Source organism: Trichinella spiralis (assembly GCF_000181795.1).
Source record: "Trichinella spiralis strain ISS 195 chromosome Unknown Scfld1356, whole genome shotgun sequence".
Lineage (NCBI taxonomy): Eukaryota > Metazoa > Nematoda > Enoplea > Trichinellida > Trichinellidae > Trichinella > Trichinella spiralis.
The window spans coordinates 50,185-74,396 of record NW_003528295.1 but is presented as its reverse complement, the minus strand read 5'-3'; the positions used below and the strand labels follow the sequence as shown (position 1 = coordinate 74,396).

General features: G+C 37.4%; 8 protein-coding genes across 8 annotated transcripts; 4 read left to right on the top strand and 4 right to left on the bottom strand.

The window, feature by feature from the left end:
• The first annotated feature begins 750 nt into the window (after positions 1-750).
• On the top strand, positions 751-3,025 carry Tsp_11250 (putative protein kinase domain protein). Its single transcript, XM_003369914.1, has 11 exons — positions 751-937; positions 1,016-1,126; positions 1,203-1,359; positions 1,426-1,520; positions 1,576-1,765; positions 1,862-1,961; positions 1,998-2,254; positions 2,319-2,493; positions 2,557-2,654; positions 2,709-2,763; positions 2,921-3,025. Exons 1-11 carry the CDS (start codon positions 751-753, stop codon positions 3,023-3,025), a joined length of 1,530 nt encoding a protein of 509 aa, XP_003369962.1.
• An 852-nt stretch (positions 3,026-3,877) lies between these two features.
• Tsp_11249 (conserved hypothetical protein) lies at positions 3,878-5,364 on the bottom strand. The gene is made up of 5 exons (XM_003369913.1): positions 5,308-5,364; positions 4,832-4,993; positions 4,614-4,763; positions 4,062-4,289; positions 3,878-3,994 (listed from the first exon to the last, which is right to left on the bottom strand). Exons 1-5 carry the CDS (start codon positions 5,362-5,364, stop codon positions 3,878-3,880), a joined length of 714 nt encoding a protein of 237 aa, XP_003369961.1.
• Positions 5,365-7,848: 2,484 nt separating this feature from the next.
• On the top strand, positions 7,849-9,345 carry Tsp_11248 (hypothetical protein). The gene is made up of 3 exons (XM_003369912.1): positions 7,849-8,479; positions 8,832-8,974; positions 9,250-9,345. The coding sequence occupies exons 1-3, from the start codon at positions 7,849-7,851 to the stop codon at positions 9,343-9,345; spliced, it is 870 nt and encodes a 289-aa protein (XP_003369960.1).
• A 653-nt stretch (positions 9,346-9,998) lies between these two features.
• Positions 9,999-12,498, bottom strand: Tsp_11247 (conserved hypothetical protein). Its single transcript, XM_003369911.1, has 7 exons — positions 12,379-12,498; positions 12,041-12,309; positions 11,695-11,804; positions 11,119-11,188; positions 10,927-11,080; positions 10,642-10,749; positions 9,999-10,064 (listed from the first exon to the last, which is right to left on the bottom strand). Exons 1-7 carry the CDS (start codon positions 12,496-12,498, stop codon positions 9,999-10,001), a joined length of 897 nt encoding a protein of 298 aa, XP_003369959.1.
• Positions 12,499-12,839: 341 nt separating this feature from the next.
• Positions 12,840-14,241, bottom strand: Tsp_11246 (conserved hypothetical protein). Its single transcript, XM_003369910.1, has 3 exons — positions 14,213-14,241; positions 13,374-14,069; positions 12,840-12,999 (listed from the first exon to the last, which is right to left on the bottom strand). The coding sequence occupies exons 1-3, from the start codon at positions 14,239-14,241 to the stop codon at positions 12,840-12,842; spliced, it is 885 nt and encodes a 294-aa protein (XP_003369958.1).
• A 2,047-nt stretch (positions 14,242-16,288) lies between these two features.
• Tsp_11245 (conserved hypothetical protein) lies at positions 16,289-19,786 on the top strand. The gene is made up of 5 exons (XM_003369909.1): positions 16,289-16,355; positions 17,291-17,461; positions 17,768-18,658; positions 18,811-19,123; positions 19,498-19,786. The coding sequence occupies exons 1-5, from the start codon at positions 16,289-16,291 to the stop codon at positions 19,784-19,786; spliced, it is 1,731 nt and encodes a 576-aa protein (XP_003369957.1).
• Positions 19,787-21,115: 1,329 nt separating this feature from the next.
• Positions 21,116-21,433, bottom strand: Tsp_11244 (hypothetical protein). The gene has a single exon (XM_003369908.1). The coding sequence runs from the start codon at positions 21,431-21,433 to the stop codon at positions 21,116-21,118; it is 318 nt and encodes a 105-aa protein (XP_003369956.1).
• Positions 21,434-22,146: 713 nt separating this feature from the next.
• On the top strand, positions 22,147-24,179 carry Tsp_11243 (zinc knuckle protein; the record flags this gene model as incomplete). The annotated part of the gene is made up of 2 exons (XM_003369907.1): positions 22,147-22,695; positions 22,734-24,179. Coding segments are annotated over exons 1-2 (1,995 nt in total), but the record flags the coding sequence as incomplete, so codon positions are not given.
• Between the last annotated feature and the right edge of the window lie 33 nt (positions 24,180-24,212).

The window sequence follows — 24,212 nt, the reverse complement described above, 5'->3', positions numbered from 1 at the left end:
TGAATTGTACCATTTTTCAGTTGTTGTTCTTATTTTTCTTCTTCATAATTAAAAGAAATTGATTTTTGTTTATTTTTTAATAAATTTTATCTCACCTTTTCAATTTTGCATGGCTGGTGTTTTAGTCAATTAATTGACTGATGAAAATGGGAGCGGCCGAAATCGCGCAGTACCCCTGCGTGTTTCAGTGAGATGACGTGAGAATTTTTCATTTTTTTAGAAAAATTTATAATAAATATGTATTTTCAATGTGGAACGATTGTTGTTGTCTTTGAAAATTTTATTTTTTTTGTTTTTGAATAAAATGTAATATTTTTCCATTTTTCAAATAAGAAAAAACATTAAAAATTGTTGGTTTTTTTTATTTTTCAATAATTCAATAAATTAATTTATTATTGGCATTTGTTTTTTTTGATTGAAATCGAATAAGAAAATATTATTATTATTATTATTTATACAGTGTTGAATTGTGAAAAATTTGCTTTTGTTGACGAAATGTTATAATAGTAATAATATTTTCACAATGGACTAATTTATGCATATACTTGACAAAAAGTATAGAAATATAATCTCGTCTTGTATGCAGACGCGTCCAATTTCCCGTGAAGAGTAGTTTTTTTTTCAATTATTAACCATATCATAGCATTCGAATTATTTTTTAATTTTTGTTTCTTTTTTATAGAATTTAAATTGAAAAGAAAATTTTACCTGAACATCTTATATGTAAATTTATAAATGTAACATTTGACAATGTCTTCACTGACAAGCGGTTGTCATTCGTCGTCCACAACGTCCCAAGAGAGATGCGTTGAACAGGCGGACAAAGGGAAAATAACCAAATCGCCGAAAGATTTCATCTTTCTTCGCACGATCGGTGAAGGTTCCTTTTCGACCGTATACGCGGGTGTGGAAGTGTCCACAGGTCGTGAAGTTGCCAGTAGTTGATTTTTCTTTTCTTCTTTTTTTCCATTTGTGCATTTTCTTTTTTGAAAAAATATTTGTCCATTTTTCACAGTAAAAGTTTGCGAAAAGCAGTTGATCAAAAGAGAACGCAAAGTGCCCTACGTGATGCAAGAGAAGGATGTGATGGCAATTTTGAACAGTCATCCGCATCCATTTCTAGTTCGTCTTTTCTGTACTTTCCAGGATGCGGATCATTTGTGTATGATGATATTTATTTATTTGTTTATTTATTTCCGTAGTATTGTATGCAGATTTTGCAATGACTTTTGCCAAGAACGGTGAACTGCTAGCTTGTTTGAAAAAGTTGGGCAGTTTTGAAGAATCCGTGGCCAAATTCTACACTGCCGAAATTGTATCCGGTTTGGAACATTTGCACAATTTGAAAATCATTCACCGGTACGAAATGAATTTTTGTATATAATAATTGATTTGAATTGAATTGAATTGAATTTTAAAAATTAGTGATCTAAAGCCTGAAAACGTACTCTTGTCAGAGTCGATGCATATTTTGATCTCTGACTTCGGCTCAGCGAAAATTCTCAAACCAACATTGACCGGTAATAATTTGCTAAGACTAGGAGAGGAAACAAAAAAAGCAACTTTTAAGAATAGAAAAGCGTTTAGCTGATCAACCGCTGCCTCTGCTGTCCCGTGTATCGAAAAGGGCGTCGTTCGTTGGAACCGCTCAGTACGTCAGTCCGGAAGTGTTGAACAGCAAGCCAACAACGCTCGCTTGTGATTTCTGGGCTCTCGGATGCATAATTTACCAGATGCTCTCTGGCCTGCCACCTTTCCGTGCCGCGTGAGCATTATCCTTACTTTCTCACTTGTATTATTAATTAGCACAGTCTGTTCATTGGTGTGATCGATTTTTAGAAATGAGTATTTAATTTTCCAGAAGATCAACAAACTCGATTATGAATTTCCAGACGGCTTTAATACTGTTGCTATGGATTTGGTTCGCAAATTTTTGGTATGGGATATTTCCAGATCCCGGGGTTTTCAGATCATTTCAATTATTTTTCCTTGTGCAGAAAATAGAACCTGCGGAACGTTTGGGCAGTGTTGAAAGAGGTGGTGTTGCTGAAGTGAAAAACCATCCGTTCTTTGACGGCATCGATTGGAACACCCTGCCCATGCAGAAACCACCGGAAATGATCCCCTATCTTCCAGGTATTGCATCTTCGGGAAAGATGTCCAGCGACGAAATTGAAGAAGCGTTGAAATTGGAACCTGGTCTTGGTGACAAGCAATTAACCAGATTGTTAGGCTTGAATTTATTCACACCCAGGTTTATTATTTTTTTTCCAATGATTGATTGATTCTTTTATTATTTTTTTTCTTTCAATCTACAGTAGTTGTAGCAGTGTGGAAGCTAGGAGAAATGGTGATAGTAAAGATTTAATTGGTGAAAGAGGATCCAACGAATCTCGAAAGCAAGCTTTAGAAGAGCAACGTAAAAATAACATTTACGATCAATTTGTCGAAGGAAATCTCATTATCAAAAGTGGATATTTGGAAAAACGAAAGGTTTCGATTTGATTTTGAATATACTATTAACTAATTAATTAATTATATTTGTTTATTTATTAGGGCTTGTTTGCTCGTAGACGAATGTTTTTAATGACCGAAGGTCCTCATTTGTACTATGTCGATCCAGTGAATATGGAACTGAAAGGCCAGATCCCGTGGTAAAATGACAAAAATAAAAATTGAATGCATCAATAAATTCTTTTCTTTTGCAGGACACAAGAACTTCGAACTGAAGCAAAAAATTTCAAAATATTTTTTGTTCACACGGTAAGCAGTTACACACACACACACACACACACATATATATATATATATATATATGTTTTTTTTTAACACTTGATTATTACAACACTGAAGCATTGATTGCAAGTGGACATTTTTGATAATTTGCTTAATATTATTCTTTTTATTTTTTTTCTTATAGCCAAACCGAACTTACTACTTAGAAGATCCGACTGGTCATTGTCTTGATTGGTGCAAAGCTATTGAACAATTGCACAATCAATATTTCAAAAACGGAAAGCGATAAACAATGTTTGTTTGTTTGTTTTTTGGTCACACCGAAATGAAGAAGAAGATGAATCAACAAATGATGCCCGGCAAAATCAATTTTTTCTGTTTAATGCTTTATTGTTTATTTAAAAAAAATACATTTGCAGTTGTTGAATTGTTTGTTCATTGTTTTTGATCATTTATTTTTTCAATAACTGACAAATACGGCGACGTTTGTGTTGACAAAGCCGACGACTGTTTCATAAATTTTTCAAATCATAAATTGCGTCAATTTTTAATTCTTGAATGCTCAACATTTTGCATTTGTTTGTTTTGAAAATGTGCAAACAATGATAAATAATAAAAAATAAAGCGAATGCTTATTATTATTATTATTTGTTGTTGTTTTTTTTGATTAATTTATACGACAAACATGGCAGTAGCATGCAAGTTTGAAAATAAGCAATTTTATTTCATTCAGCAATATGCGCATTCTAAAAGGGGCGAAGTGTTTGCAATTGCAATTCTTGTGTATTACAAATTTCATTCGAAGAAAGCAATTTTGCTTGCTTTTGGATTTTTGAATTTAAAAATGAAAATGATGCGTTATTTTAGAAAAATTTTATTTTTCATTCACTTAAAATGCAAATAAATTTAAATTGTCTGTGTAACGAAATGTGTTTTGTTTCATATCATTTTATTTTCTTTCATTTTGAACACAATGATAGATAATATTAAAAAAAAATACATATAATAATTGCAGTCAGTGATTTTCAACTGCCGTTGTAAAATCACCTTTAATGAAAGGCTATTATTACAAAAATGTATTTTTTAGTCTTACATATTTAAATAGTTTTGTATAGATATTTTTGCTTTCTACATAATAATTTTAGCAGCGAACTTCAGAGTTTTTCTCATCCAGATATCTGAATTCAAGTACACACTGCCTGGAAAGTCCCTGTCCAGCGCAACGTCTGTAGACATCTTGGTAGTTATCAAACACACTCTTGAAATACCACAACGCATGTAATGAATCTGATTGTTCGTTTGATATGAACAATAAATACACTTACTGTTCTGACGGGGCAAGATGCATCATCCAAAACAATTTGAAAACTGCTCAGTATTCCACTACGCGAACCTTCAATGACATGTTTCACAAGATGATACTTTCCATCATTCCTCTTTTTATCCCATTCAAACACGCCTCTTCGAACTATATCTTGAAAGTCTTGATGAGAAACATCATACTTTATGGTTCCTCCTGTCCCTCCGATTTCTGGATCAGAACGCCCTCCTTCCTAATAATAACAAGAAAATGCACACGAATAATATCAAATTCAACGAAATAAAGTTAACGACTGATTTTAAAAATTAATTATCACTGATAAAAATATTATTTTTTTTGAGAAAATCAACTGCAACCTTTTAACGTAATTCTTTCATTTTTGAAACAAATTTCTGTTTGTTCTTTTGATAATCAAATTGAAATAGCACTGAATGCTATTCTAGCATTTTATAAATAATGTAAAATATTGAAATAGAAAAGCAAATATTTTTTACACTTAAATTTAATTGAATAATCTTTTGAAATATTCAAATACATTGCAAAATAAATGTCTTACCGCAACCAGCACAAGTTCTCTGTCTGATTCACAATACACTTGCGTTGTTCGAATGTCTCCCATTTCATAGTAGATTGCACAATATTTGATTCGGGATCCTTGTCTAGGTGGACACACCCTCACCATATCGTCATATGAATAAACTCTTACCTAAAATTTTAAATAAAAGCAAATGAATGTTCATTGGAATAAATTCCTTTAATATTAGGGAAACCTACTTGTGAAGCGATGCAAACAGTGTCTTGCAAATCAACGCCAAAAATAATTCTTGTTCCCTCGATACGACGATTTCTGACAGTGATTATCTTTTTATATGGATCTGGTCGATTCCAATTCCACAAAAATAATGCATCTTGTGCTCTTTTGATGTAATCAATTTGCTTTAATATAATTAAATTCTTATTACTTATTTTACAAACGTATAGAATAGTAAAAATTTTTTTGAATATATATATATATATATAATGTTATATGAAAATTTGACATTGAATTTTTTTACCATTTTAAACTATTTTTTTCAATTTAATGTATAAATAAATAGATTACAATAAGAATAATGCAATTGATAAGAACGTTTGTAAGTTACAGAAAATTTTCAAATGTACTGAACCAGTGTTAATTTAATTATTTTATAATACATTCTAATCATAATAATACTAAAACTCATATCTGAATATTTGCATTACAGTTTTACCTGAGCTTCATTAAATGCAAGAAAAAGGACCACTAACATGCAGTACATCAACTTCATTTTCTGCACTACGATTATATTATAGATTGAAACTGAGAAAATGCAATACTTTGCCTACTTTTATACTTGCATTTATTTGAACAGTAAATTATACATATATATATTAGTATGTATTTGAATTTATAGATTGCAGCTTTGCAAATTGATGTTTCAAGTGACTTACGTGTATTTTTGCAAATATTTTGAAAAACTACCATTATATCATTATTACATACGTACTCACTAATAAATAATTAACTTACCAACTTTCTCATTTGAAGTAAATAAATTTTATTTAAACCTCAATCACGTTTATTTGATTTCATTTTATTTTTGCGTGCAATGTACAATTATTTTAAAATTTCATGGATGTCATGTTTTTGCAAGCGTTATGCATTTATTTGTTTTAAACATAAATTACTTATCCAGTAACATACATTTCAACAGCAGGTGGGTTAATTATTACTAGAAACATTGTTAAAACAATGTTTATGATGCCATCGATTTGTTATGCAGAATTTTACAATTCAACTCCCATTTGCTTCATACAATAAAGTAAATGCATAATTCCAGTCAACAAAAAGCAGTGTTTTACGTTAAGTGCAACGTTTTAAAATATTTATTACTAAATTATTATTACTGATATTGAACAATTCAGGTTTGTTTTTGTCATGCATAAAGAAATGAACAATTACACTGTGTTGCTACAACAAGAATACACTGCGCAATGCAGCTATGATGCCAGTAGCTAAACAACCTTATTTACAAGTGCAAAAATGTCTGCGTCAATAAATTATCGTAAACGTATAAGAAATGATTAATAAATCAAATCAAATTAAATATATAGTACATTATATAGAATGCAAAATTGTGCAGTAAATTTTGAACTCCCGGTTTTTTGATGAATGCAGAGTTTTTTGACTTGTCTACTGCTTCGCTGTTGCATTTTGTTGATTCTTCAAAAAAGTTTCAAAAAGACCATTTACAAATTTTCATATGCAATTGCCGCAGATTTAAAAAGATATTTCATTTTCATTGCTATGAATTTGTATATAAAGTGCACCATTTCTCACATTTGCGTCTTTTTTACAAACCAGCAAAGGGCTTTTAATTAATTTCTCACCAAACAGTACAATTAGGACTTAATACTTTTTTTAACTGCATACATTTTAAGGTAATTTACATTTCATCAATCTTAACATCATTTTCTCAAAATACAAAAACACAAATTCACGGTCGACAACAATAGTTTGTTGTTGGTTTTAAATAAGGGAAATAAATACACACTTTATACCAAGGGTAGTCTCATCAATCGAAACATGTCTACGGCAATAAAACACATTTTAAAATATAATTCCTAAGTAAATGCAGAATATAAAAGCCTAACTGCAACAGCCGAGAACGCATAAACGATAAACTAACTATATGAGAAACATAGCTGATTACGCAAATTTATAACAAAAAAGTCAGGTGATTAAATGCCAACCAGTTTGGAAATTGGTGGCCAATTAATCTGCTTCCAATACATTCGCATCATTTGCTCATATTCATTTGTCATACAGAAGAGATGAGGGAAATCATGTCCAAGATTGAATGCAAGCTTTTGCTGAACGCAAGTTAACAGTCTGGAAAAGGTTGCCATGCGACGATTTTTACCATGGATGATAATGCGGACTCCTGACTGAAACCATATTTTGAATTGGAGCACAACTTTCAGAACATATTTATAGAACATTCAGAACATTATAATATTTAGCAAACAACTACCTGTGTTATACTGTTTAGCAGAAAATAAAGACACTTACCAGCAAATTTTTCAGACGATATTAGCTAAAGCGTCCCATTTGGAAGTCGTCTTTCGGCTGAATGCATTCATTTTTGACTTGGAAATAGTGCTGATGTCTCTCATACAAGATTCATTTCTCAACATCTGCGTCCGAGGCTGTTTCGTAATTAAATCTACTTCGGACTAAATTTTCACCGCCTTTTCTTACTGGTCATCTTAATTTTAGCTTAACAACTTCTGTTATGGACAATTTATCATTTACCTTCGTACTAAAATCGCCTTTACCAATTCATCTGATGTGACGAGAGACGCGAATAATTTCTGACATAGATATATGCATCATATTCATCAAACTCATAGAACCAAGTCGTATTCTGTCTGAATAAAGAAAACAAGCAAGGCGGTGAAAATTTCGCACGAAGCCGACTATTCCGTTTTGACAACAATTTGCATGTTGCGCCACAACTGCCAACCGACAAACTATTATTTTTTTATTGCTTAATCAGAAAAGTTTAAGAAATAAAATTAAATAAAAAGCATAATACAGCAAAACTGAAAATGATAATAAAAAAATTCGTCGCAATCATACTTGAAAATTAGATACTGTACATTTTAAAAATTGCTTGTCGATCGAAATTCACTCTTTACGGGCATAAAACGTTATTGCCATTAAAATTTACTTATGTTAATGTTTGAAAGCTCTTAAACAGGTTGATATTATGGAAGAAAAATCCAGATCAAGAGGTTCAATTACGCCTGAGTGTAAAAATGAAGATAATTTGAAAAGAAACGATGAAGTTGATGACCCATTATCAGAGGATGATTCAAACTCTTGCTTGTATCAAGATTTATTTTTGGAAGATGCCATCGATGATCAAGAGCAAGTGGAAGTACTAAAATACAGAAAAGAAGAGTTGGATCGTTTGCATAATGAGCAAAAACAATTAGAAATGGAGAAAGCGAAATTAATTGAAGAAGTAAATGTTGGTGTAAAAAATCTCCATTCTTGTCTGGTGATGGCCCGATGTCGTGTTCACCGTTGTGAAGTGGACTTGGAAAATGAGCAAGCATTTCTGGGTTTTCAATGCGATGGTGTATGTCCATGCTGCAGTACGGTGATCGTTCAAGATCGGTCAAACGTACCCCGCCCGCAATATGTGACATTCTTGAATCCGGCCAACGCTGTGAGATTGCAGTTTCGCAACAGTGAATCGATGAAACAATGGTTTACTAAACACGGTATATTGAAGAGTGCGGACGGTTTGCCAGTTTCATTTGAAAGCGATCCATTATACTTTTATACTGGCGAAACTACGGTATCGCTTCGAGATGTGCAGAGTTTAATTATAAGTTAATCTTTTCTTTGCTGGGATGAAAATTCACTCTTATTTACTGGCATTATAATTACTGTAAAGAAAAAGGTAAATGCAACACTGTTTTTCTTTTGTTGAATGTTAATGTGAAATTAAATTGCTGCAGAGGATTTTGATTAAAAAACGATTTAAGCATTTACAATTAAACACTTTCTTGACTTTTTCTCATTATTAAAAATGAACAATCATAGGTCGGAATTTTATTAAAAAATAAACTAATGAAAAATTTAATAAAAATCAATAAAAACAAACCGGACTGTGAAAGCAGATGCATATGTTGCATTTCAGTAAAACTGATCTTCTGTTTCATTATACTGTATTAAATTAAGATCGATGTTCATACTTTTCAAAAAATCAGCCATTGATGGTTTCGGAGTGGGAAGTGCGTCCCATAAACTTTGTGCAGCGTTTTGTGATGCAGCCAACCACTTTTTCGACAATTTGTCCAGTTCGACAAAATCTTTCTGAAAATGTACATTATTTTATGAATAATGGAAAAAAAGAACACATTAGCAGCAATACAATAAGATGAAAGTACCGTTGATCGATAATGCTCCACTAAACGCAGACGTCTTAACTTTTCATTCTTCTTTTTAATCCTTTCTCTGATTAAATTTTCCTCACCTTGATTTTCTCTCAACTTTGATTGCATTTGCATATTGTTGTCTATTGTTGACACACTGGAACTAGTGTTCTCATTGGGCAAATTATTTCGTGTATTTTCCATTTTTCTATTCTCAGTTTTAGTTCCGTCAAGGTCAACATGAACAGACTCTGCAGCATTTTCAATTTCTGAAATATGCTTCGCGGTGTTTGACAGTGGAACTTTTGGATTGCTTTTAAAGCATCGTCCCTGAATTTTCAAACGTTTGCAAAGGGCGGGGCTGAAATTGGACATTTCTGCTTGAACAAAAGTAGAACAGTCGATTTAATTGTAACTGTTGGTCAAATCACAATTACCATTTTACAGTATAAAAAGCAAGCAAGCATTAATACTGTATTTTTGCTAAAGTAAGCTTTCTAAATCAAAATTTTTAATATAATGTATTTTTTATAATTAAAATATAGCAGTAGTAATAATTTTAAACTGTAAATTATTTTTCCTTTACCCATGTAAAATCCTACGCTTCGAGTGATATTTTTAGATATTCAATCTGACTTGACCTAAATTCCAACATCAATAGCGTACATTATTAAGCTGTTACTCTGTCAGCATTTGTGATCGATTTATTGGAACAGATGTCGTTGTTTACTGGGAAAAGAAACAACTGTTGTCGTTATTGAACCAGAGAACAACAACATAAACAGTTGTTGCGTTCAGATCGTGGGAGAGAGTTGTTGCTGTGATTCTTTTCCTTCCTACTTTGCCTGTGTTTCATTGTATGTTCAATAAAATATGAATATACGAAAAGCGAGATTTTGTGAAATTCATATTTAACCGCGAAAGAAGACAGTTAGTTGCAGAACCTAATTGTCTATAATAAACTGTAGTACGATTACCCTGCAAGTCTACTACAAGATCTTTTCAGCTTAATACTCCATTTACATTGAAAACACCTATTCTAATAAAATAAGCATTTATTTATAAGACGAATTTATGTGAAAAGATACAAATTGAAAAAATATTTAAAAACACCAATTACAGAATGTTATTCTGAAATTTTCATATGGCAAAATTAAATACCATGACAAATACACAGATGTTCAGCAATTAATTATAAATTCTCATCGTACAACTGACGCATTCACTGAAATATGCCATTATTCTTTTTCGTCTTTTCGAAAAAGTACAATTAGCGTGTGCCAAATCATTGACATGAACTTTTCATAATCAAAATCACACAATTTGGATTAATACGTAATTATCAGGCGTTAAACATAGGCACTTTTCAAATGAAAAAAACTGATTCAAATGGATAAATGAGTGATTATTAATTTTCATAACTGCAATTTTATCATTTTTATAAATACATTTATATGTTATTTAAGTAAATAATGTAGATGTTTAATATCTTTAAACAAAAACTTTTAAAGATCGGAAAAATTTTAAATTTAAAAGTAAAATTAGTTTATTTTAAAGTTTGAAACAATACGGATAACTATATGAAACACTAATTAGTTTGCTTTGCTTGCTTCAACCTGACTGCTTGTTGGTTGTTGATTGCTTGAAAAATGGCCCAAATTTTTCAAAATATTTGCAATGATATTTGGAACGTTATCGATGATGAAAGCAGATTGGTTGGAAAACTGTTTGCTAAATTTGAACAAAAAACTGGCAAAAGTCGTTACCAAGCTGCGATATTGTTAGCTATTGTAATTTGTGTGCTTTTGATTGTTAGCCCTGGTGCAGGATTGTTGTGCAATTGCATATGCATTGGTTATCCAGCAATGAAGACATTAATTGAGATGCAATCAAGTGAAAACGTCAACTGTAAGCAGTGGATGACTTATTGGGTGATTTTTGGCGTCTCTCGACTTGTTGATTATTTTGCTGAATGCATATCTTTCATTATACCAATCTATTGGCCGCTGAAATGCATTTTCTTTGTTTGGCTTTTCACTCCTAGCTGCCTTGGAGCTGCAACATTGTATGAAAAGTTTTTCCAATCCCGCTACAGTGAATTTATATCTGGCTGTACTACTGCTGTAGAAATGACTGCAGAATAACCATCATCATCACTCTTTTCTACTATTCATCCGCTTATTTATTATTATTTTTATTATATTCTTATGTTTCATACTAAATTATCTTAAAAAATTTTTGATTACTCTCAACTCAATATAATGTATAAAATCTGAAACTGTTATTTGAATGTGAAAATGATACTGCTGTTATTTTATTAAATAATTAATTTCAATAATCGCTGTTTTGCACTAATTTCTGACAAAATATGAATTGAACATGTTATTTATAATATAAAATGGCTGCAAAAAAATCTTTAACGCAGCTTAAAGTGAATTTCGCAAAGTGATAGTTGAAATATCAAATTGCAGTTTCAGAATAAAATTGTTAAATTATTATTTCCATTTAATTCTCATTTATATGATCATAGCATTAGAATTGATTGTCAAAGTTATAAATCAAATGCTTAAATGTTACAACACTGGCAGCTGCATAAAGCAGAACAGCAACGAAAATTATTTCAATTATCATAATTTCAAATTCTTAACATTCACTTTGAACTTTATTACCGTGCATGTCATCAGCTTCGACACGCTTCTTAGAAATTTTCCGACGCAGTAGTATATAAATGTAATAAGTCACGGATGCAACATCGTACAGGAGTAACGAATCACAATTCCTGGAAATACATTTCAACGTAGCCTTTCATCCTGGGATTGGCTTTTCATGTAACGATGATAATTATACCGGTAACAGACAGAATGATCAGATAACGTAATCTTCTGTACAAAATATTAAAATGGAATTACATACATTATTATGCAGTAAAAAACGGCTACCAGACTTCGTCATTCGCCAGGGTGGTGGAATTTCCAGCTACTGGCGAGTTGGCGGAAGTCTTGGAAATTTTTATACCCGTTTTCTGTACATCGCAGTTTTAACACTTTATACGTTGGAAACTGACCAGCAGTTTCCAAATCAGCAGATGCACTGCTTGCTTCTTCGTGGTAAATCTGCGGAATGGTCTTCAATTCCTCCGCTGCCCGTCGCTTGAGAAAAGTTTTCATCTCCATTTTATATAAGATGTCCCTGTCAGGGGTGCAATCATCTGCATGAGAATTAGAATGCAAGACTGCGTCCACATCCAAGTTCGCGTGGATTGAAACCCGGCATCCTTTTTTAACCTACATGATGAACTTGAATTGAATGAACAGAAATGAGATATTAGATAAAATATTAATTATATTAATTACCCGACGGCAAACCCACTGCTTATCTTCCATGTTCGTACGTTTCAAATTGTAAACTCTTCCTTCATGTATTAAATTGTAATTATCTCTTTCATTTGAAACCAAATGCAAATTGTCAGCCATGAAATAAGACAAATCAGAGAAACGTCAAGCACAGAGAGCAGATAAGGGGTAAAATGGAGAAAACGCGGTTCGTTACTGATTATAGATACATACACAAATCTGCTCCCACTCCTTGTAAATTATCATGGGAGAGAGTTGTTGCTGTGATTCCTTTCGTTCGTATTTTGCCTGTGTTTGATTGTATATTCAATAAAATATACTCGAGATTATCATATACGAAAAGCGAGATTTGTGAAATTCAAATTTAGCCGCGAAAGAAGACAGTTAGTTGTAGAAACTAACTGTCTATAACAAAGTGTAGTACGACTACTCTGCAAGTCTACTACAACCCATGTAAATCTTTATAAATCGTACAGTCTGTTTTCTTCTTTTGCTCCGATGGACTCCCACAGGTCCAAGCGTTTTTGCGCAACGTTCAGAAAAAGGTCGAGGACGCCGACTGAGGTCAGCTTGGATGGTTCGTTTGGAAACCTGCGTAACAAGGTATGACTCGCCCGCATGCTGAAGTAGCAAAGCTTCCTGCCTAGCCATCCCTGTGTGTAGCCCACTTCGTTTACTCTGTTGGTTGAATCTCTGCTTCTTTATCATCTCTTTCTTGATGATGGTTGTTTATCAAATTTTGAACTAATATGGGTGCTTTGCCACTGACTTACCTTATATGGATATATATATATATATATATATACATTATAAATAAATATATGAATTCATATATGTTACGCTTAATGTTGAAAATTGCCTATTACTGATAATAGGCAGAAGCTTCTGCCTAATATTGAAAGAACGACCAACGAGCTACGCTATATGTTTAAATGCTTTTATTAATAATAATTGTATTTATTGTCAGAAACAAATGTATCGGCCGAGGTTTATACATTTTTGCATGACTTCCCGAGGTAACAACGAGAATTGCATAATAGTTTTTTTTGCTGCAACTGCACCTACCAGATGACCAGCCGGATAGGCACATGCATTTCACATATCCTTGCCCGCCCGTAGCTTTAGTTATTGCAGTTCTAAGAGGAATTTTACCGTCAGGCACTTCATCAATACATAATAAATTTTCTGATATGACTTGCAAATCAGCAGCTGCAAATTTGGATGAGAATTTTCCTTCTCTGCAGCCAACAGTGTACAGTCCTTTGCATTCCGCCATGATGACTACTAGGAAATTTTTCGGATCCGTAGGTCCATGGTCCACATCTGGCACTCTGAGTGTAGTATTTTGACCTATACAAAGCGGTTTTAGCAGTTTTGCCAACGGTCGTTTCATTTTTGCTGCTGCTCTAGACTGCCCCGCGGCTGCTTCTTCTCGTGCTTCTATAAAAACTTGATCCCGATGCAGAAAAGTTTTCTCATCAACACTTTCATTTTCTTCATTCGTTTTTTCGATTCTGTTCAAGCTTTCTTTCTCATTGGCTTCTTTCTGAGATGCTAAAAATCCTTTAGTTTCTTCTTCCGCTTTCGCTGCATCAACTAGCAATTTTGGCAGAACGTAGGACTCCAGTCCAATTCGTGGCTTCTCGCCAAATGTAACTTTGAATGGACTTTGTCCGGTTGTTTCCTGAACGCTAACATTAATCTGCCACTGAACAAATTTGTCCTATTGACCATACTTTTGCATTTTTTTCTTTCATCCATATTGCCAATTTCTCTTGCACAACACCGTTTAGCCGCTCAATCGCACCTTGGCTCTGGAGATGTCAGGGTCTACCCGTGACAAGCTTCAACTCCGGCCAACATGTTTTGAGTTCCGCAATTATGGCATTTGAAAATTGCCGACTGTTGTGGGATTGCAGAATGACAGAACAGCTGAACATTATAAAGATTTTGAGCAGCTTTGATGCCACTTCTTTTGTTGCACGTCTGTTCTATTCTGTTCTATGTTCTGTTCTATGTTTTCCAGTTTCACGTTTCACTGATTACAGAAGATTATTCCATTAATTCAAGTATTAAATTGCTTTTGTAAATTTATTTCTTCAAATTTACGCAGATCAGAACACCATATTTTGCATACAAACTTTTCTGCTCTTCATTGTACGCGCTTCAACACTAGGCAAATATATAATATACATGGATTTCTTTTACAATAACTAACATATGTGAACTGTATTACAATATGTACAGTGTGCAATCATATAAATTACAAAACCAATGAATAAATATGGAAAATAGGGTTTTAAATTTGAGGAGACTGTGGCACAATAGCCGAGTGATATCTACATCAAAAGAATGGCTGGTATGTGATATAGCAATAAGAATGCGCCTTGTTAAGGTTGTTCCCTTTTCGTTTGCGCACATCCATCATTGATCATTATGATTTGTACGCTTGAGCATGCATCACCTCCCACTGCATATTAATTTTTGTCGGTTGTGTTGTATAAATGCAAATTTAATATCATCGTTATGACTCTCCATCATTGAAGAAGAAATCTCAAATCAACAGGACATAGAATAAAACAAGTTGGTGAGAACCAGGAAGAGAAACTAGATAAAATAAAATTTAAGGCCTTGAAGCTTTTTAGAAATTAAATTTCTTTATTATCCAAGTGCCTCACTAAATCAACAATATCACACACACACACACACACACACACACGTGAAATAGAAGCCATCATGAAACAGCAGAGAGATGTTAAATGAACATGTTTTTCTGGGTCATTCACAGTGTTCAGCGGTTCTGAGTTTCTGAGTAGCTTCGTTTTTGCGTCTTTTCTACCGAATGTAGCAAAATGAAGCGTGTTTTTGCCGTTTTCCCCCACAAATTTGACCACAATTTTGTGATTGGCTGTACGTCGTTTGATCAGAATTGGCTGATGACTTTGCTCAGTTTCTTAAGGCTTAATTTCTCACTTTTGATCAGTAATCAGGACTGGCACTACTTGATTCGCTACTCAACTCTGATCATTAATTGGGTAATTATTTTTATCAACGTTTCTCCAAATATAGGTGCATTACTTTATATGGGCATAATCACGTTTCCCACGTTTTAAAACGTGTTTTTAACCTTCAGATGACTATTCATTCCAATGACTAAAGCTGGACCCGTCAATTTTGGGGTTTCAATTATTTAGGCAATTTAATGCTTTCTTTTGTTTGATATGCTTGCTATTCCTGAAGTAAGTTTGCTAATTTAGAAATTAATTCGATCATTGGAAGTTATGTGGTAGATAATTTATGCATGGAGCTGTCTGAATTATTGAATTGAGTTGTATCAGTTCACTCTTATTGCAATTCCAGTGGCATTTTCAGCCTTTATTCCTTCTTTCTATAATATATGCTTATTAATAAGCTGATTTTGACATTACACTTCTCTGAGACGCTGGTTGCATCTAGTATATTTATTACCTAAAAAAGAAGATAACGCATAACTCAGAAAGTCTGCAAAAGCATGTCTGAAAAATTGCATTTCATATCTAGCAAAAGCATGTTAAAATAATGCATCTACTTTACTGATCAATACATTGCAAACATAATTACCTTCTTGAAGGCTTACAGTGTTCAGGACAAAGAAATGTTGGACAGTGATCACACATTTCATTGAATATGCTCTTTCACCGCATAACAGACACAAACCACAACGATCCTCTTCTTTCTACTTGATGTTATCTCATTACTGGTCTTCTACGGCACATTTTTCTATCCCAATACCATCAGAATGCAGCGCTGGATATTTTTCTGCATACCAGAAAAATTTCCTGAAGCTCTGCATTCAATGTTAGGACGTACAAGCTGCATTCCGAGATCTTTCAAAAACAGACGCCTTCAGTAGATTTTATTACCATAAAACATGGGAAACTTTGTCATGAAAATCACAAAAGCGTTTACTGCTACCACGTCTAGCATGTTCATAAGCGGTAGTGAAGCCATCGATTTGTTTCTGCAGCACGCAGCACACTGATGTAAACAACCACTACCGTACTCCGCCTCTGATCTTCATATCTTATTCTTCATACGGTAGCTTCAGTTCTCTTCGCCTCCATTTTCTGCAGGAAAAATCTCATTAGCTCGGTCCGTTTCCGCTGCAGAAGACTACGGACAGGAGAACGAGAAGGGGTGTTCGGAGAAACATTCTCCTGACATCTAGTCTTCAGCAAGTAAGACGGAAGCTCTAGCTCACGATAGAGCTGCGCGTCAGAGCGCGACGCTGTGAAGTCATTCCCGCAAATTTCACTAACACTTTATCACCTCCGCGCATTACTGCGTAGCACGCTGTTCACTTTGGTAGTTTATGCTTAGAAAAATTCATCAAAAACAAAATTGTTACAACTTTAAACAAAACGTAAAAATAAAGTTGTTTAAACTTTAAACAAAAGGTAAAAACAAAATTGTTTAAACTTTAAAACCAAGGTTTAAAACAAAATATTTTAAACTTTAAACAAAAGTAAAAAACAAAATTGTTTAAACTTTAAAACCAAGGTTTAAAACAAAATATTTTAAAGTTTAAACAGGGACAACATTACCACCAGGGGTGGAACGACGTTGGCGCGACTGTATAATACAACTCGAGATGATGCCCAAAATAAAAATTCGCAGGGCTTGGATCCCATACCCGGTGCAACAGGTGCACAGGGTAAAACTCCATATTTTCGGTGATGCATCACAAGTAGCGTATGCAGCTTGCGCCTACATCAGGGTGGAATCGATAAAGCACCAGACGTCGGTGCCTCATGATGGCGAAATACCGAGTGGCACCAATAAAGCAAATCAGTCTCCCTAGGCTGGAGCTGATGGCGGCATTACTGTGCGTTAGATTGAAAAAATATCTTGAGAACTAACACTGTCAATCCAGAAGATCACCTGTTGGAGCGACAGCAGAGTACCCTTGCGTGGATTAAGGGAGCGCCTGCACGCTGGAAGCCTTTTGTTGCGAACCGAGTGCAAGAAATACAGGAGTCGGTATTCCCCGAGTGTTGGAGATATTGTCCGACCAAGGAAAATCCAGCGGACATTTCCAGTCGAGGTTGTTCGCTAGGCACTCTAATAAACACAGCCCTGTGGTGGCACGGCTCACCATGACTGCAAAGCAAAGAAAACTGGCCAACGGAGCCAGTGGCGAGAATAAACGACAACGAACACCTAACAGCTGAGCAAAAAACTGTTAAGGTCTTAACCAGCCAGATAGATGGCTGCGGGGTTGAGCAGGTAATCAACCCAACCCGGTATAGTCGGTATGAGACATTAATCCGAGTAACCGCTTACTGTTTGCGCTTCGCGCGAAACTGCCAAAGTCCAGAGAGCGAGAGAACAAACGATGTTAATCTTTCAGTGAAGGAATTATCCGACGCTGAAGCACGATGGCTCAGAGAGGTCCAGGTGAAGGAGTTCGGCATCAAGCCCGACTCTGCTGAACGGTTGAGGGAGGTTGAACCGTTTTTAGATCAAGAGGGTTTGCTAAGGGTAGGCGGACGTCGGAGGCGATCCACTCTGCCTCCAGAGTCCAAACCCATCCTCCCACACAATCACCCGGTGACAGAGCTGCTGATCAAAGACCACCACGTCAGGCAGATGCATGCTGGCATCTATCAAACCCTGGTAGCCATCAGAACAAGATTTTGGATCATCACAGCCAGAAACGCGACAAAGAAGGTGATCCGTTCATGCCTTGTATGTCGCAGAGTCGATGCGCAACCCTATGGACTCCGAATGGGTGACTTGCCAGCCGATCGAGTGACGGAATCACCATTATTCATCCATACCGGTGTGGACTTTGCAGGTTCACTGTTTATCTGCCCAGATGTACAGGGGCGCGATGCCCGAGAGAACAAGGCTTATGTTTGCATATTTACATGCCTGCCGACCAGAGCGGTATATGTAGAGCTCCTGAGAGGGCAGACAACGGACAGTTTCCTACAAGGTCTTCGGAGATTTATCTCTGGCAGAGGCCGACCCAGAGTGATACAATCCGATAACTTCCGGTCTTATAAACTGGCAGATACATTCATCCAGTGCCTGTTCAGAGATTCTAACTGGCAGAAACTGCAGCGCAAGTTCAACGAGGAACGGATCCAGTGGAAATTCATCACACCCAGAACCCCTTGGTGCGGCGGTTATTGGGAAAGACTCATCCGTTCGATCAAGAATGCGTTGCGAAAGACAATTCGAGAAGCCCGAGAGACTTTAGAACTGACGCTAAGAAAGGGATCATCGCAGTTGCTTGGTATGACAACAGCCGCGTCACAGCGACATCGACATATCTTGGTATAAAACCAAAGTCAACTGTGGAAAGATGGGATGGCAGACAGCGAAAAGTAATTAACGTTGAAATCCCAAACATTTTAAAAAATTACAACATGAATATGGGTGGCATAGACCTGAAGAACATGCTTGCTGCTCTATACCGTATCGAACACAAAAGTCGAAAATGGACCCGTCGCATTTTCTTTTGGATCATCAGCACTGCCATGACAGATGCATGGCAACTGTATAGGAGGGACAGAAAAGAGATGCCTGGAACATGCACAGGTACAATGGACCTAGTAAGCTTCACTTGCCAAGTTAGTCAGTCCTTCTGTCTTGTGAACAAGCCTATTGCAACTTCCAGAAGCCATTCTCGTGCGTCTTCTCCAACGCCACCCCTAACGTCAAGACGATTGGGAAGACGACCAACTGACGTCCAAGAGAAGTAGCAAAAGACTAAACTAGCCACTGACCAAAAATCACTCAAACACTAAGAAGATGCAGACTGTGCTCTAAATTAGCCACGTGCCTGTGCAAAAAATGCAGTGTTTGCCTATGCCTAAGTAACAACAGAAACTGCTTTACAGAATTTCATAACTAATTATTTGTATGCCAATTATTGCATGCCTGCGTACATAAGAACAATAAACGTATGCACAAATAGTTATAGAAACGTGTACTCCTTTGAGGCCCAGTGCATCACTTTTGATACAGCTCTAAAAATGGCAATAATATTATTGAAACAATAAATCCTATTAGAATTTTCATAAACACACCATAACATGTTTAAAACGCATTTAAAAAAAGATTGCTTCACAGAAAAAATGCTGTTTTGAAAGGGTTAACTCCGGCCCATTTCTTAATCGGCGGTGAGCTTTCACGACTACAGAGTTTGAGTGCCGGAATCTACCGGCGTGATGATACCCCAAGTGGAGTGAACCACTTGATAAGGAGATGGCAGTATCAGCAATGCCTGACTGCCCAGCTATGGAAAAGATGGAAGCGAGAGTACGTCACCACCCTAACCACGCGTGGAAGATGGCGCAAAACTCACCAAGAGCCCAGGGTGGGTGACATTGTGCTAGTGCACGAACCCAGTACTGCATAAATCAAATGGCCGATCGGAAGGATCATTGAGATCCACCCAAGTGAAGACGGTGTAGTCAGATCGGCGACGGTGAAAACCAGACAAAGAACAGTAATCCGTTCTGCAAGATCATTCCGCCTGGTGAAACCATCCGGTGACGCATAAAACCCGGTTCACCTTTTTTTGGGGTGGGAGGTGTTGAGAAATCTTTTCTCAATACCTACTCATCACTATCTAAAAAATCCCCGTGGTAACAAAACATTGCTCCTGGTACAAAAACAACAGTTGCGCAACGCCAGTTGCACCCCTTGTTTTTCTTAATGGAAAACAATGGAATAGCAATTAAACCATCAAAAAGTCAGCGTCTTGTTATATATCTGCCACAACTCCGGTGGTCAGCTGCTGAAAAAGCGCAAAGTGAAATGTGCCTGACAGCGCGCCTGTTCAGACTTCGGCTAAGCTGCACAGCCTAAGGGACTACGCAACCAAGCCGATTTTTTAATTACTTTTCGATGATCTAGGTCACCAGACGCGGAGTGAGATCAAAAAAAAAGATATAAATACGAGTGAGGAGGGGGAGGGAACACAACACCGACGAACACCGATACGAAGAACACGGAACCGCCTGAACTATTTTCTCTCGCTATATCATTGCTATTACTCACTGTTTGATTCTGAATAAATCAAATCTCAGTCACACCCGCTGTCGTTGATTTTCTATAATTAACCTATACAGTCCACTACAAAAAGATCTTCAAGTTTGAACAAAAAATTTCTTAACATTCATAATGTGAGATGAAAGGTATTTAATTGCTACCACTCTTAGTAATAATTAAATTTAAATCTATTTTGAAATATTTTTAATGAAATATAAGCTATGACTCAGTGTAATCAGATGAAATATAATTTCAGTTGTCACTATTTTACTTTTTCCATTTACAGAAAAATCATTTTTGTCAAATACAAATGGCAGAATAAACAAAATGTTCAACGGACTTTAATGTAAATTTTGACAGTGAAATATTTAACTGCAGCTCCAGCAAAATAAGAACATAAACAGCAACGTAATCGTTAATAAAAATTAAGTTTCCAACAAAATATATTGTAACTTGCGATGCGGATGTTTTCCGAGCTGCCCGCCTTGGTTGCCGTTACGGTTGATGTGGTGTGAGCCGGTCGGCAAACACCGCCAATTCTGCCAAATGCAGTGTTTGAAACGGCACGAGGGCAGAGCGGATGTTTTGCGGAAGTTTGTTGATGAATAACTGTTTACAGATAACGTCTGGGGCTGGTGGTGAAATGCTGTGCAGGAGATATCGCAGACGAATGAGCAGCTATAACGGCTTGTCATCATTGAGTTCTTCGTTGGTTAGCTCGCAGGATGCGCCGCAGGTACAGTAGTCGGAAGGTGGTGAAGGGATTCTGAAGGAATACTGCTGCAATCAGGATGTCACGGAATTCAATGATCGCTTCGTCAGGCATTGCGCTAACAGCCATGTAGAGTTTTCTACTTTCATCCACAACATTCTGGTATTCAAAAAATACTTCGAGGAGCTCGAACCATAGTCTAGGTTCCGCTGCGTTGTAAGCCGGTACCGGCACGGTAGTCGGTGTTCTCTCCATCATCAAGGCGTGCAGTGTGGCAGTTGTACTGCGGTTTTGCGGCATTATCGCAGAAATCACTCACAAATCACCAATGTCGAGGAGAGTTAGCAAAAGTAAGTGAATCAATCACTGTATTTTAAGCAGATCAGTAGTAGCTACAATATGAAAGGGGCGGTCAGGTACGTCGCGTACTGTCGTTCCTTATAATGTACTACGAAAATGAAAATAATAATAATTATAATGAAATGAAAATAATAGATTTCACTAAAATTATATGCATATATTAAATAATTATGCGAATCAACAAACAAATAAATGCCTTAACTTTTATATAATTTAGATAACAAATAAATTGTTGGAAACGGAAGGTACAGTAATCCCAGTACCTGAAGATCAACAGTGCGGCATTTTATCGGAACGGCATTCGCCACCGAACAACACATTAAGATTTTACGCATCTTGTCGTGTGCGAGCGCGTGATAAAGTGGAGTGCGAGCATCGCAGACGAAACTACGATCTGAACGTGCGACCCTCATTCGTTGGTATCGAGTCTGTCTCGTCCTTAATCACAATAAAGTTTGAGCATCAACTTGTGATTGTTTTCATTGCATCGACCACGGCTCTTCGGCTCTGCTGTGTGTCAATTTGAACTGCGCGCTGAAAATCATTAAGAATACAGTCCACTGCCAGTTGGCATATTTGCGTCGCCAACATTTGGTCCTCCGAGCCGGATTCTCTAAAGCGAGCGACCTCTGGATAGAACGACTGAAGCAGTCATGTCGACTAGAGCAAGAGAAAATTCGAAGAAGCTGATCATCTGCAAGGAACGCCTGAATCGGCTCTTTGAAGAGCTTGATCAGTTGTGCGTAGGACCAGTGGAAGTCTTGGAAATCGAAGAGCAGATTTCGATGATCGAGAGACTTTACCGGGAGACAGACGCTCTTCAGGTGGAGTTCGAATTAAGCCTTGGAGAGGAAGAACGAAGGATGGCGGAAGAAGACTGGTCAAAGTATCGGAAAGGATTCAGAGAGCGCAAAGTCCGAGCGCTGGCTCTGATGCAGTCGAAGGGGAGTGATTATCCCGCACGACTGGATGACCAGGGAATTGCGTTAAGATCAGGACCTGAAATGGTGCCGGCTACGACCTCTATCCATGAACTTGCAGCACGACTGCCGAGATGCGATCTGCCCAAGTTCAGCGGAGACTTCACGGAGTTTCGTGCGTTTTGGGACCAGTTTGATTATCGCGTCCATCAGCGAAAAGACTTGTCCAACGCAGCGAAACTGACCTACCTCCGTGGCTGCTTAACCGGCAAAGCAGCGGATGTAATCAGCAGCCTATCTAGCAGCAATGCTGATATGAGGTGGCATTGAATCGCCTGCGCGAAGAATTCGATCGACCGGCCAAGGCGATCCGGCATCAAATCAAGAAACTCGTGCAAGCGCCACATAAGGACGTAGGTCTGCGCTCACAATACGACCATCTGAGACGGACAATCGACGCATTGACTGCTCTGGGCAAGGATCCAAGGAAAGGTGGTCTACGAGAAGGTGAGCTGTCCGCAGCTGAGATCACGATTGCAATCAGTCGTGATCGCCTTCCGACACCGGTTCGGATCAAGTGGGATGAAAAAGCGAAGGCGAATGAAACGATGGCCGTTGACTTGTCGGAATACCTGCAATTCATGGGAGAACAAGCTCAACTCCTGGAAGAGTCGCGGTCAGATAGATCAGAACTCTCCAAGCCCACAAAGCCCGACGCCAAACGTCGAAACAGCCCTCCCAGGCGAAAGCACGACGGTGCGGCGTTTCTCCATACTGCCGTTGCAGATCGGTTCGACGTGTGCGAAGAATCGCCACGAGCGGCAGAGACATCAGAGTTGGGACGACCAACGCGTCAAGCGAAGACGAGGACGGCACAATGGGTTGGTCGGTGTTTCTACTGCCAGAAGCATGGGCATATCAAAAGGAATTGCCCGGATCGGATGGGTCACCCTGCCACATCTGGCAGGTCGACATCCGGGGAGTGCAACTCTGATCACTCTGGACCGAAGGCAGGCAAGGAGAGGAAGACCGTTGAACCAAAGAAGGCCCAGGTGAACATTGCTACCACTGAGCACGGCTGGAGTCGTTTCCAGGTGATTAAGGCTGTAGCTTACGGTGCCCACGGGCGGAAGCGTTTGGTCAACTGCTTGTTGGACACCGGAGCTGAGCGATCTCTGGTGCGACAAGACGTCGCAGACGAGCTCAAGTTGGCAGGTGAAATTCACCCAATTTCTTTCTGCGGTGTTGGTGGCTCGAGAATCAGCTGCCAAACACCCAGGTTGGTTCGCCTTTGGCTCAGCCCTGTCAGCGGAGAACACGCTGGGGAAAGGTACGAACTGGAAGCGATGACAGCCCCGGTACTCTGCGAAGATCTTTGGCAGACACCAGTGTCTCCAGAGGATTGGCCTCATCTCCAGAATCTGAACCTGACGAGGGAGGTCGGAGAACTGACACCAGTCCATGTCATCATCGGATTGGACAGCTATTTCCGCTTCCTTGGAAGGCAGGTGATCCGTGGTGGAGATGGTGACCCGGTAGCCGTGGAGACCCGGTTCGGATGGATAATCTGCGGTCCGGCGGCATTATCAAGGGAACGGGAATACAGAGTCCACTGTATCAGAACGGATGACAGTCTGAATGCAGCCCTCCGGAAGTTCTGGGAGTTGGAAGCAATTGGCATCCTCCCCCCGGAGACTGAGTCCGGTCAGACTGAGATGGAGCGGCGATTCAAAGAATCCCTATCCTTTGACGGAAACCGGTACTCAGTGGGACTGCTGTGGAAACCTGGCATGGCCAAC